The sequence below is a fragment of the Centruroides vittatus genome, unplaced genomic scaffold (genome assembly GCF_030686945.1).
Source record: "Centruroides vittatus isolate TY-2023 unplaced genomic scaffold, ASM3068694v2 contig_1381, whole genome shotgun sequence".
NCBI lineage: Eukaryota > Metazoa > Arthropoda > Arachnida > Scorpiones > Buthidae > Centruroides > Centruroides vittatus.
Genome location: NW_027120867.1, coordinates 836680 through 851688, shown reverse-complemented (window position 1 = coordinate 851688; position 15009 = coordinate 836680). Strand labels below are relative to the sequence as shown.

The following is a 15009-nucleotide window of genomic DNA, read 5'->3' as shown; positions in this document are numbered from 1 at the left end:
AAAAAAAGATGATGATGATTCATGCTCCTTAACAATGTATATTGTATAATTTTCTCTGAATAAACATTATACATAAAATATTTGAGTATTTTTTTTGGTATGAAACGCATTATCGTATTTTACATTAATTTATATGGGAAAAATTGTTTCGCTTAACAAGTGTTTCGCATTATGAGTAAGATTCTGGAACAAATTTTGCTCGTTAAGCGAGGTTCCACTGTAATAAGGTTTTAAATTAATTATTAAATTTATTTTTTAACGTTTTTAATTGTTTTAACATGTTTTTAAAGCATCTGATTCAACAAAACTAGAACTTCCATTGTGTACAATTTAATTATGTTCACATATTGTTATCTGTATAGGCTGGTCCCAAAGTGATTAGAATAAATGGCACCTACTACAATATTAAAAACTTAAATTTTAAATAATTTTTAAAAATAAAATTAATAAGTAACATAAAAATTTTAAATATTGTTCTTTTTTAAAGTTATTTTAATATCTAAAACAATTCAACAATTAAATATACTTACAATTATAAAGAATAGATAACAAATTTTGTTTTTCTTTATCCTTTTTACTTTGTAATTGTAATATTTCATCATGCAATTTTTCTTGTTCCTAAAAAATGCATATTAACCAATATAAAAATGACTTCATATACAAGAACATACTAGTAAAATTATTAGGGATTTGTACCTTTGTAGCTCATTTAACATTTTTAAAATCTGAAATATATTTTCAGTAATTTTACATATAAATTCTAATTCACGAGTATTTGTAATGGAATCATTTCTTACTTTAAATTGCTAAATATAATTTAATCTAATAATTTCACATTTCTACTGAAGACAAAACAAAATTGCTTTGACTGTGCAAAAAATTTAATGCTATAATTTAAATTATCAATATTTTTATAAACAAAATTTCATTCTATCCTATGTATTTGTAGAGTTCAATAAAATATTTTTTGGTTTTCCAAGCCATAAGTTTTAGTGTTGTTGAAAGTATAATGTCTATCAGATTTTAATAAGTATAGTTATTTATGGAAGAAGGCCCTATAGCTATCACGATATAGAGCAAGGATTCCCAACAGAATCAATATAGACCCCCTGGGGGTCAATGAAATTTTGAAAATGGTTAATTGAACTCAAAGATCAATTGGAGGTTGATAGAAAAATCAGATACTTATTGCACTTTTTTGAGAATTTCAGATAATTTTCAAATAAGAATAATAACAATCATGAGGAAAATTCATTAACTTATACAAATATAAACATCTATTAACCCAACTTTTAGATTAATGCCAAATGATTGACAGATTACATTATTATATTCCACTCCCAACATTAACATTTTTTCATGTTTTTACAATAGAATCCCTATATCTGAGTCCTGATTAACTGAGATTCCTTATTATCTGAGGCAACCCAATAAATATAATATGCTACATTTTTTTTATAATCCAAAAAAAAAAACTTTGAATGTACCAAACATGTAAATACTGTAGTACTTTCAACTCCTATTGTACTGAGTAAGTGGTACAGAAGCTAGTGGCTGTTAGAATGTCAATGCGATTCACTCATCCCTCCCCAATTGCACACTTCCCTATCTATTCAACTATTGTTAGTGTCTGCCAATGTGTCATCAGTATGTCATTACATCTTTATAAGTCTTCATTTTTAATATATCACAATAAGTTAAAAAAGGAAACATGTTGTGATATCCATTTATACACTCCTCCATGTGTAAAAATATTTTATTGTCCAGGTGGCATCATGTTAGCCCATTTTTCGAACACGAAAGGTAAAAAAAGACTGACAGCCACATTTACATTGCTAAAGATGTGGATTTTTACCAATCCACTGTATCTTGAATAATTGCTAAAGCAAAAGATTCTCAACTTGTAACTGGTAGAACAGCAGGAGCTGAACTATTCTAAAACTGTCAATGAATTACACAATACGTGGAGAGAAGAAAGATATAGTACTAGACAAGCCACAGCCTATACACATCTCCAAGCAAAGAAATTTCAGTCCAGAAAATGTAAAGGAAAGTCTTTAACATCTACGCATGCATGAGATAGATGCAACTAGGCACAAGAACATACACAGGACTGTGATGGATTATAACCAAGTAATTTTCATTACATACCATTAGAGATAGTACTTGTACAAAACACAACATGAAGAATCCTGCCAGTATCATGGTTTGGAGTTGGTTGATGTCTTGAAATCTTGGATACTGTAATTATCATTTATATAGAAAACTATTAATTCTGAAGTATATGAAAGTGTATTGGACTACAAATTAGTAGAATTGATAGAACAACATTTAGAAGACATCTTCCAGCAGGATCTTGTCCCATATACATCAAAGTATCTCAAGGCACATCAAAAGATCATTTACCAACCACCAGATATATGTATTATCATGGGTTGGAAATTCTCCCAATTGTAATTTGATCTTTTTTATTTAACTGCACAACATTGGGATGTATATAAAATGTACATCTCACCAACCAATTAGCCTGTGTGAATAACATTTAAGTGATGAACGTTTTCGTTACCCCTTCTGGGCACTTCTTCGGGTCTCTTCTTAATTCAAAACAGGCTGGCCGTTGACATTTGAATATAAATCGAATGGTATGGATTTCAAATACGGTATACGCATGCATTCTCCATAAGATGTTTAAAAAAATCGAAGATACGCATGCACATACCGTATTCAAAATCCATACCATTCAATTTATATTCGAATGTCAACGGCCAGCCTGTTTTGAATTAAGAAGAGACCCGAAGTAGTGCCCAGAAGGGGTAACGAAAATATTTGTCACTTAAACGTTATTCACACTGGTTAATTGATTGGCGAGTCGTACGTTTTATGCAATTTTATAAGCACTGTGGAAGCTTATGAAGCACAAAATAAACAAAGTCAATCTAAACCCAAGAACAGTGGATGCTCTGAAGAGCACTATTCAATGCATTTGAGATGACTTCTCTGTTGCAAATTGCCAAAAGTTGTAACAACTCAATGCCAAACTGATGTACAATGTTGCACAGCAAAGGCTATCCAAACAAGTACTAATTATGCAAAACAGTAAAATTTGAGATCTTTTGTCTTGTAATTATGCAAGCAATTCTGAATGATTTTCAGAATAGGCATGTTTTTTAAATGATGTCTGATGCCAATATAACCTGTTAATATTAGTTTCACTCATATTGCCATAATTCTTTATTTTCCATATGTTCAATATATACAATAACAAAAAGAATGTCTTAACTCATCTTAGCTACTAAACTTTACATTATTAATCAAACTTGCAGTTATGTAATTAATTGTGAATGGAATAGTATATAAACGCATGTTTCAATGGTGAATTTCAGTAAACACATTTTTAACTCAACCGTTAAAAAAGTGAATTTAATAAGGGCACAATAACTAATTATAACTGGGTTTTTTTAATTAAAAATAAATTTTAAAAAAACTCAACATAACAAATATATATCACTGCTAAATCTTTAATTTCTGGTAAGATATGATACACAAAATTACATCTTATTGGAATGAAAGGTTTAGCAGTGATATTTACATGTACCGGTAATTAGTCTAGAAGTTTGTATAACAAATACAGTTATTGTATTACAGGTACTCCTCACTTTAAGACCGAGTTCCGTTCCGACGACTATTTCGTTAAGCAAATTGGTTGATAAGCGAGGAGCTTGCGTCGGAAATATAGGATCGTTGTAAACTTATACAAATTATGCAACAAACTTCAAATTTATTCATAAAACGACTATTATAGTATGCTATTAGCCTATTATAGTACTATAAGACAATTCATAGTATGCTTAGTGTGCATGTCACCATCCGCCACCGATCGACACTCAAGCCGAGAATGGAGATTTCCCGAATTGCAGGTCGAAGCTCGATTGGTCGTAAGTGCGAGTGGTCGTTAAGCAGATAGGTCGTAAAGTGAGGAGTACCTGTATTTTCAAATCTTATAAATTTTTAAGAAATAATTTTATACTGTAAAAATTTCCATGATCACATAACAACCTGATTCCCTTATCTATTGATATGTAAAGTAATTATCAGGTTGGTTGTATTTATTAAAAATTTCCATATTAAAATATATGATATAAGAACTATTAAGTAAAAAGAATCATTAGTTTTAAAAATATTTTAAGAAATCTTTAAGAAATTTGCAAAACATCTTTTAATTGGCTATAATGCCATAAACTAATTTTGAATTATAGGATGGAACTAAAGCAGAGATGTGTTTTGCTAGTGCTGTCTCAAGGAAATATGTAGGGTGGGAGCATTTGTTAATCAACAGTCTTAAGGGTCAAGCGGGTTTATGTGGTTATAGCACTCCCAGGGGTAGTGGCTTCTTTAGTAGGCTCTCTTAATCCTCCAACGAACGTTGCTTGCCCAAGATTATTCTTCGATGCGAAGACATAAACCCGCTTGGCCCTTAAAACCATTGATTAACAAATGCTCCCACCCTACATATTTTGAATTATAAATTTAAAGTACAAAATTACTTACTTCGACAACATTTTCTAATAATTTCTGCCTTCTGAGCTGAGTGTTAGCAGCTATCTGTGTTTGTGATTCTTGATTATTATACATTTCCTCTTCCATCTGTAATAATTCTAATCTTCTTCTTTCCTAAAGTATAAATATAAAAGATAGTTTCTACAATATATGAATTTTATATAACACAATATTCATAAGAAAAGAGAAGAATTATAACAAATGCTATATTTGAAAATATATTTTATTGTGGGACATTATAACATCCAACAAATAACTTGCTTTAAAAATGTAAAATTATAACAGGTACAGTAAAGAAATAAAATATAGTAATTAAAATGAAATCATAATTGATTTTTTATTGCAAACCACAAATATATTAACTGTATTTAACAAACCTTGTATAATAAATTCTATAAACTTTGAATGCATTACTCTTTGGTAATAATGAATCCTAAAACAGTTTCATTTTTTAATTACAGTCTTTTTTTATCTTCTTCAAAGATCATTATGTACTATGCCTAATAAAAACTATATCATCTTGATTTTTTCCAATATTTATGAATCAGAAATCAATGAGAAAGCCTATTATATATATCAGTTTAAAAGAAATATTAAATAACTTGTCTGATAGCGAATATGAACTAACTTTTTAAGATTATTACAGCATCGTACATCCTTAACATTTTCATGAAAAAATGGAGAACTGAGTTTTTTGTTTTATGTGATACATCTGGATCTGTCTATTATTTCAAAACTTATACAAGTACAGAAAATAATGGAGAAATTGGATTTCTAAATAAGTCTAACAAATGTGTCTTTGGAAATGTTAGTCCAATGACTCCAAGAAGTGTTAACTAGTGACTTTGATGATTATTATAAGTGAATAGAATTTACTGTATATCTTGCTGAATTTTATATTTTACAGTCTAGAAAAGGCAAGAAGAAATAAATTTTAAAATTCCAGAAAAAAAAATTCAAATGAAAAATATAAAATATACTAGTTTTGAATATGTTAGTGTTTCTGATAGAATAGAAATTTCAAATATAGTTTGGAAGTACTGTACAACAAAACTATATCATCTCTTGGAAAGGAGTATCTACTGTTGAAAATTTGACAAACATAAAAAGAAGTTTCAATTCTATTCGATATCCATTTGTTATGAAAGAACACAATTGTCATATGTTAGTATTGATTTTAATGGACAGCAATTTCAATATGAAAAGATACTAACAGTTCATAATAGGTAAGACTTGGAATAATATGCATTTATAATTGCCAAGATATGGATACATTTGTGTGTTTTAAATGCCAGAAATACACATTTAAATATGCAATTTTAAATTGTGTTTTAAGAATACCATGAGCATAGAAAATGACAACTTAAATCATACATATATAAACATCCCAAAGTCAGATATTTTAGCAATATGACAAATGATTACCAGATTGAATTGGTCTACTTTGCTGCTTAATTCTTCAATCATGAAGTCAGTTTATAGAACAAAAATACAACCTTCATTTCCTTGTAGAATGGATAAAATTGATAGCTCCAAAAATCCTGGGTTTTTGTTCAGATTCCCCTGCAGCATTTTGTACAACCTTTCAGATAAACTACTTTTTTTCAGTAACATGTTACATACTTTGTCCACAATTTCAATCACTTTGCTCAATGGAAGATTTGTTGTTTCCAAACTGGTAATTAAAGCAAGTAGAAACCTAGTGACAGCTAACAGTTCTACAAAATTTTCTTGGATTAAGGAATTAGAAAATTTATCTTTTGCAACTGCAATAGTCACTGCTTCCTCAGAATCCATATTATCGAGAATCCATTTTACCTTCTTGAAGTAGTCTGCATAATAAATGGTACCATCTATCCATGTTCCCCAGTGAGAAAGAACTGGCTTTGGAGGTAATCTGAGATTGAGTTCACATTTTTTAAAAAATTTAATTTGAGCTAGACATTTAGTGACATCATCTTTGATATTAAAGAATTCACATCTTTGAAAGCTGCTCTGGCTTCTTCAGCAACTTGATAAAGAGCATGGACTAGATATGTGATATGTAACATTTTCAGATAGAGTACTTGCAATTCCTTGCATGCCTTAACCATGTAAAGTGTGCCATCAGTCAAAAACAAAAGATGGAATCATACTTTATTCCTCTAAGTCAGACTTTCTAGGGCATTTTCAAATAAATGTGCTATTGTCATGTAGTTGGTCACTTCTGAAACTTCAGAACATAGATGAAAAGTCATACCAGGCCTATCTTTTTCCAGTGTTCCTATGACTACATTTCCTACAGCTCACCTCAAGTCTCGATTTTTATCAATAGATATCCAGATGTGTTTGCTAGTCACATGAACTACATAATGTGTTTTAATTGCCCTATCTATATTCCTGCATTCTCACTTCAAATTATAATTGATATTATTATCCAACTTGACATGTCTTCATAGCATTTTGATAGATAAGATTTCCTAATTGTTGATTCATCAGGTATGTTTTCTTGGGTGTATTTCTCTAGAAATTAATGGAATGTGGGATTATTCAGTTTGTGAAAAGGGATTTTTCTTCCAAAAAAGTATTTGTCAAGTCCAAGGTAAATTGGGATTGCTTTTCTGTGTAAGCTATGGTTAATGAATTATTTTCAATGGGAAAGAGATTTTGCTTGCAGGATTTATTCAGAGCTGCTTTATGCACCAAAGTGATGCAAGATCTGAAACTTCCTTTTCGCATTTATAGTCTTCCCACATGGTCAACATAACAAAACCCTGCCACTGGTGCTAAAAATTTGATCTTAAAATTCAGCAATAAACTTTTTTAGTTGAATATACATGGATGCCTTTACTTTTCCTATTGTTATCAGCTATAATAAAACCAAATGTATCAGTGTTAAAATCTCAATTACAAGGGCTTGACTACTTTTGATAAAAGGGAATGCTGTGCCTGAAACATGCTTGAATTTTATGGAGTAAAATCCCATTGAAATTGAACTGATAATTTTTTGGACATATTTGTGGAATAAACTATGATTAAAAAAAGTATCAAATATGAATTTTTTCATCAAAAACTGAAAATATGCATTTATAACAAATTTAGCCTAAATGCATTTCACATATGCTTCTATACAAATGCATAAAGTTCTGGTCGTTATTAATAAAAATTGATACATGTCCTATATGTTTGTATATGTAACTAGATGTTCTGTGCGTGAGAAAAGATTGCAGAGCACTGACATGGAGTATAGCCGTAAGGGTTCGCTGCAACCCAAGAAATTCATTCATCGTGAAAAGTCTTGATGATCATTTTCTGGGAATGTGATGGCTTCATCCATCTTAAATGTTTGAATTCTGACATTATTACCAATTCACAATGATACATTTACAGCCTCAAAAAATTATGTTGATGGCTGCATAGGACTCGTGCTGACAAGACACCGGTCATTCATCATGCAATACTCATCCCCCACAAACAAGAAAACATGCATGGAGAAGTTTCAGTTCATTGAAGTTTTGCTTCAATGAACTGAACAGGACCGAAGGTACCTACAGCCGAAGCCCTGCTTACTGTATTTTTTTTTTCCTGTTCCCCAAACTCAAGGACAGTCATTTCTCATCACATATAGAAGTCATAGCAAAGATGAGTTGGTGGTGCCTTGAGAAGACTTCTGACTTTTACACAATTTATCACAACTTGCTCAATGTTGGTGTAAGTGTAAGGCTGCAGGTGAAAAAGTGAAGACATCATTCGATAGAGTACATTTCAAAACTTCAATTGACACCTATATTTTTTTAACTATGTACAGTAATAAAAAAGTTATTTCCATTAAAGTATTCATTTTCAATATGCCCTCATAAAATTTTATGAAATAAAAAAACATAAACTAATGAATTTGAATGAGAATCTTAACCTGTTTCAAACATTCTAATAGAAAAATAATCAAATTTATAGTATATTTGAAGACAGATTAAGTCTCTACATATATACATGTATATAACAGTCTACATCAAGTATGTCAAACTCATTTAAACAATGGGCCATTAATGAGACTGGTAAGATTCACGCTGGCCACATAATATTTACAAATTTTCCTAAAATTATAATTTGAAGTGAGAATGCAGGAATATAGATAGGGCAATTAAAACACATTATGTAGTTCAGTGAATTCAACTCAACAATATATAATTGCTATAGTATTGCTTTTATTTAAACATTTATTTTATTTAATGTACATATTTGTAAAACTAAAATTAATTGTTTTCACCAGAAACTTGCCAGTGCTATCTTCCTCCTAGTTTTCCAATATCTGGATTTGATGGCCAGATGGCCGAGCGGTCAAGGTGGCAGCCTACCACTCTGGGGACCCGGGTTTGAATCCAGACGGGTCGATAAATCCCCAGAAATTTTTCGGAGGTGGTCCATCTAGATATGTCAAGCCCCTTCCCTCACCATCTGGCCACCCCATTGTGGGCCTGGCCAAACCCATAATGGGCTTGCTATGGAGAGCCTCTTGGTGCCAACAGGGCAGAAAGAGTTATAAAAAAATATCTGGATTCAAAGACAGAAAAATCTTCATTATGACAGATAGATGTTTATCAGTTAATCTTGATCTGTAAGCCATTTTATTTAATTTCAGTGCATCGTGGCTGCAGGCCACAAAAACTCACATCGAGAGCTGCATGCAGTCCGTGGGTCACCAGTTTGACACCCCTTGTCTACATCTATAAACAAATCAGTTTCTAGAAAATTATCTGATATTTGTTATATCAGCATACTGTACAAAAATATTAAGTTTCAAGCTCCATTCCTAACCGAACACTAGAAAGACAACAGATTAAGAACCCTTTCTTCATTCAATACGTTAATGTATATCAATTTTTTAGTAGTAATAATAATATTTCATAATCTCATTTTAAGTAGAAATTGTTTTGAGCATAGAAAAACATTCCAGCATATCAGCATGGCATGTTGTTAGATTACTTTGAAATAGATTAATGACTTAGAAAAACAATAGTAATTTTTTTTATTGAAATACATACAATGTAAGAGCATACATAAATAAAACTACTATTAATTACCGTATATTTCCGCAGATAAGACGATAGTTGAATCATAAAGAAAGGCCCCCAAAATCCGGGGTCATCTTACAGGACAGATACAAAAAAATTAGATTGAAATTTATATAAATTAAAACCATTATAAAAAACGGACAAACTGTAATTATTTACAAGTAGAGAGTAAGGCATGTCCACAAAACAGAATAACCCATACAAAGTTTTTGTGAATAGTCACAGTCATTACCCGAATCCCCGAATCAGTGTGAATGTTTGCAACAATAGCAAGGCAGAAAATAAAATTTCTTCTTTCGAAAAATTACGAATAGGACATAATTCCGTTACGCTATACAGTATTACTATCCAGATGATGATCACTGATCTAAACTAAATTCATAGACCATTAATACTTTGGGAGTCGTCTTATTGCACAGATATATGCTAAAACTATAAAACTTTGACGAAAATTTATACCTCGTCTTATCTGAAGGTCGTCTTATCCGCGGAAATATACGGTATGTGTTTTATGCCCACAATTTTATGACATCAATAAAAGTTTTGTACTTCAACTTACTTTGAAAACTATAATTTAATATAATTTCAAAGATAACAATTATTTAATGTGAAATCATCACAATGCTAGCCTTCAATTTTTAATCATATTTTTTAAATTTATTTAATTTAATATATATGCTCTTCACTTCAAATTAGTAGTGTCTTGCTCCTGTACATCCTACTTTTCCTGTTAGCAATAGTCATGCCATTCATCTATCTAACTCCTTTCAGGAGAAATTTTTGAATTGAAATAATGTAACTTCCGATTTGCATCTAAAGTTCATATATAGTTAATTGGGACCTCCTATCTCTAAACTTTCCATATCTGGTCTCAGCTTTCATCTATCTAACTCCATTCTCGAGATTAAGGAAGGACAGACAGATGGAAGACAGTGGGATTTTATAGGTCTACAACTTTTTCAAATTGCAGCCCAACTAATGAATGTGTTAACTAAACAAAGAACAAAGCTGAGAAAATAAAAAATTTAATTCAAGATTGCTTAATTAATGTATTAAAATATGTAAAAATTTATTTTAAACAAATTACTTGGCTAGTAAGTTTACTATTAACTATAATACCAATTTTGTATTCAAGGTGAAAATAATACTATTCATGATAATTATTAATGATTAAGTAATTTATTTAAAAATTCAGAATCATCTGAAAAAATCTATTTAGTTGCAACACCAACACCAGATAATAAGCACTTTCTAGTTAGCTGTGCTAACCATCAAACCACATAAAGTTAGATCTCTTCTACATTAAGATACATCAAGAATGATAGTTCCACTATTAAATGCTTTAAATATGTATAAATGTATGTTTAAAAAATATTAATCATAGTAAAATCAAATAAAAACACATTGAATTTAAAAGTTTTAAATTAAAATATAAAGCATTATTATTAAAATATTAATCAAAATCAAAATGCAAGTGAAATTAATTATGTAATTAGATACAGGTGTCCCTTGTATAAAATGGTAGTTATGTTCTGAAAAATTGCCATGTTGTGCAAATCCATGCTATATGATACAAATGACCAGTGCAAAACATGAAACTAGGCTCCAAAAGTTAACAAAAATATACTATTCTTTTCCATCACTAAGAGAAATATATTGGTGTCAGACACCTCAGAGCAATGTGTATATGCTCTCGCAAAATTCAGCTAACTTAAAAACACCAACAGCAAAATTGAGCAGATTAAGAATACGGCTTCCACCCACGGGTGAAGTCATACTTTAATTAATACTCTTTCTTCTATAAATCAATCTAATTTAACTACCACCAGAAAGCATGTTAACAAGGGGTAATCGTGTAGCTTTAAGTTATGAACTGTCCCTGCATCAACTTTACTGTAAGATTGGTAGGAATTTAAATTTGATGTTAGCATATAAGAGAAAACCCAATGTTTTCCACCTCTTATCTAATGCAAAGGATAGTGCAGATAACACAAAAGCACTGGGTGTCTATACATTATCCCATTACAAGATGAACAGTTTAACACCGACTGTCATACATAGGATCTACATACAAATCCTTGCAAGCAAGAATACATCACCACAAATATGATGTAGCTAAAGCAGAACTTCAATAAAGCACTTGCCCATTTTGCCACTGAACTTGGTGTTTTCCCCCTGCTGGGATAAAGGTACACTTTTACACAGGGTCTTTGACCAACACAACTTATGGCTTTAGAAATCTATATGGCTGAGAAGAAAGGATGTTGCATTAACTCTGATGGCATTGCAGTACCGCGAGCATGGAAATATTTTATAGATTCACACAGAATTTAATGTTTTTAATTTTATTATTTAATATCATGCCATATAAAGAATTGAATTGTTGAAAGCCTTTCATTTATTTTTATGCTTTAAACTGTGCATCATAACTCCTATCGAACATTGTTTTGAATATTTGGAATTCCTATTTTAAACGTAACAGTATCCTCTATCAAATGATAGAATTGTTTTTTTGTTTTATTTCCTGATGAGGGCCTCCAAATTGTGGCCAAAAACATTAGAACATTAGTTATTTGCTGGAAGTCGCATGTAGGTGTTTCCTTCACTGTTGTACTGTTCCAGTTTTTACCTGTGCTGTTGTGTAAATAAACTTTACTAAATATGAAGATTAATCTATAAAAACAAAACACAGTGACAGTCTTAAAGGCTAAAATCTGAAAGCAATGACAATACTTGGTTGAGAGGAAAGCTAGGACAAGGAAGAAAAAAATTGCACTATCGGATTTCATTAAAGTAAACCTGATACAAGGCATCAAACAAATTGAAATTTTCAATGTTCTAAAATCCATGGGTAAATTTGAGACATGCATGCATGCTTACTTGAAAAAAAAAAAAATCAAACAACAGAGTTCACACTTAAAAATTGTAAATTTTGTATGGAAGATTTCCCAAATTATCAAACTCTGTTGTAGCTTTAAAGGTTGCAGAACTTTCTGCAAGACAGAAAAGAAAATACTTAAAAACATCCTTTCCCATTATTAATTATTACTTATATCTTAGTTCCAAATATGACACTAAAAGATCAACAGGAAAATTATTTAAACTGAATTGTAGACCAGCTGCACAAGTTTTAATTTCAAGGTTAAATGTTCCTTAAACTACACAATTACTACAATTATTAGTATTAGTATTTCTACAATACAGAATTACTGATGCATTGCATGAACATAAATCTTTAAAATAAACTGTTGGACAATTTTTAGGCAGTTAAAATTTGGAGTGTGTAGTAGCTTTCTGACTATAATGTGGATGACATGTATTTAGACTACTTAAATAAAACTTATCCTAATCCCAATAGAATGTTTAAAAAAGTTAGATTCTATTTAATAATTTATAGTAATGTATATTTGAAGAGCAATTTCAAAATTTAAAAAGTAGCTGTTTTATATTTATTGTAGAGATAAGTGAATCATATTTTACATAAATCTTTTTTTATCATAAAATATTTAAATTCTGTAGATAATATCTGCCAAATCCTACTAACAAATTTCCTTGGCCCTGCAATTCATTATATGCTCTCACTTATTTCTTTTTCACTCCATCCTGTTTACAATTGTTCTTGATAACACAATTGTGCCATTAGAATTATTTAGCAAACTGGTTAAAAATTAACTGCTTTAATCAATCTAATTTATGAAACAAATATATTTAATTTGTAAAAAAAAGTTTACATATAGAATTATTCTGTATTTTAAACAGTAACACATACAATAAGCCCCAAAGAAAATATTATTAAAGAATCTGCAATTGCTTCAATATTCTTAAGATTCCTTAAAGAAAAAGATGATATCCTTGGCATTATCAAAATCATAATTAATGCTAGAATTTAATTTATAAAGAAAAGATATCAAAACAATAAGAGCTTTCAGAAAAATATTGTAAAATAAGTAGTGACAATACGACATCTTTAGAGATGAGAAAAAATTTAATTTGTATTGACTAAATAGTTCTGCAATTTTAATGGTACCATTTGAAAAAATAAACAAATATCTTCCAAATAAAAATAATAAAAGTTCTGTCACACTACGAACAGGATAGGAATATGATACTGTGAATGCATTAAGTTAATATTTATAAATAAAGATAAATGCTAAAAATATATTTATCATTATTTATAAAAGAAGATTCATTCAAAAAGAGATAAGAAAATATAGTGGCATTGATAGGGTAGTGCTCAATGTATATTACTGATTCTATATGATTTCTGAACAATAATACAGTAGACCCTCCTATAACGTATTCATATAACACGAAACTTTTCTACCGTGTTATAGGGGGGTCTACTGTATACCAATGCTTGGTTGATTAATTTGTTATCTTCATTTGAATCTCACAGGAAAGTTCTTAACTGCAATTGCAGAAAAACATTTTTAGCAGCTATTTATAAACAACAATAGTTCATACAAGATTGGTCTGTAAAGGCAACTGTTATGGAATCAGGAGTGATAAAAATCAATTTTGCATCAGTTGCAAGTTACCATGAAGCTGGTATTGTTTATAGTACCTACATACTGTAGGAAAGTAAGATATACATATTATTTATACATGTATTACTTTTATTACCTTGTCATTTCAATTTACAATAGCTTGGGTGCATTTTTTAATAATATGCATACAAAATAAAATATCTAAAATTGATATTAACATAAATTTAATTTTAAAATTTATTTCATCAAAAAATAACATAATTGGTCTGCTACGGACCAGTTACACTGAAGTAGGTCTGGCTAGTGTAACTGGCAAAGTGTGTGTATGGTAAGCAGGAATTACATGCTTAAGTCCTGCTCCAGACCAATCTTTCCTTCAGAATATTCTAAAGTTAAATTAAATTAATTTATTTATTCATAATTATTTATTAAATTTAACAAGAGATGGCAGCCTGGCTGCCTACCTCCTGCCAAATTACTTAGTAATTATTTAGTCTTAATAACCTAATAAAGGATCCCAGCTGTTAACCATTAAAAAATTTTAAAAACAATACTTTAGATTTTTGTATCTCAATAAAATTCTATTATATTATAAAAAAAAATTAAAAAATCATTTTTAAATATGTTTCTGAACTGGTTAAATACATTTATATGAAGTCAATCTTTAATTCACCAACAATTTATTGATACACTTTGATTACCACTATTTTCTTTTTTCATAATGTAAACATTATGCAACATATAAAAATTTAGTTTTTAAAGTTGTCATATATTTATCTCAAACAGAACTATAAGCTGTACTTCCTTTTTATTCCATATTCATCAAATCATGAAAATTATTATAAGAAAAATTTAGCATTCTCTATTGTTAGAATTTCCGGGTTGATCTGGAACAACGGTCCCCGAGAGTCGTA

The 15009-nt window shown here is 29.9% G+C and overlaps 1 protein-coding gene across 3 annotated transcripts in view; it reads right to left on the bottom strand.

Moving 5' to 3' along the window:
- Window positions 1-15009, bottom strand: part of LOC136990913 (E3 ubiquitin-protein ligase LRSAM1-like) — a 105404-nt gene that overhangs the window by 30451 nt on the left and 59944 nt on the right. For all 3 annotated transcript variants that reach the window (XM_067289381.1, XM_067289379.1, XM_067289380.1), the window contains 2 exons: window positions 4549-4671; window positions 531-618 (listed from right to left, as the gene is read on the bottom strand). In XM_067289381.1, coding sequence (XP_067145482.1) covers window positions 531-618; window positions 4549-4671 — 211 coding nt within the window. The remainder of the gene's footprint in view (window positions 1-530; window positions 619-4548; window positions 4672-15009) is intronic.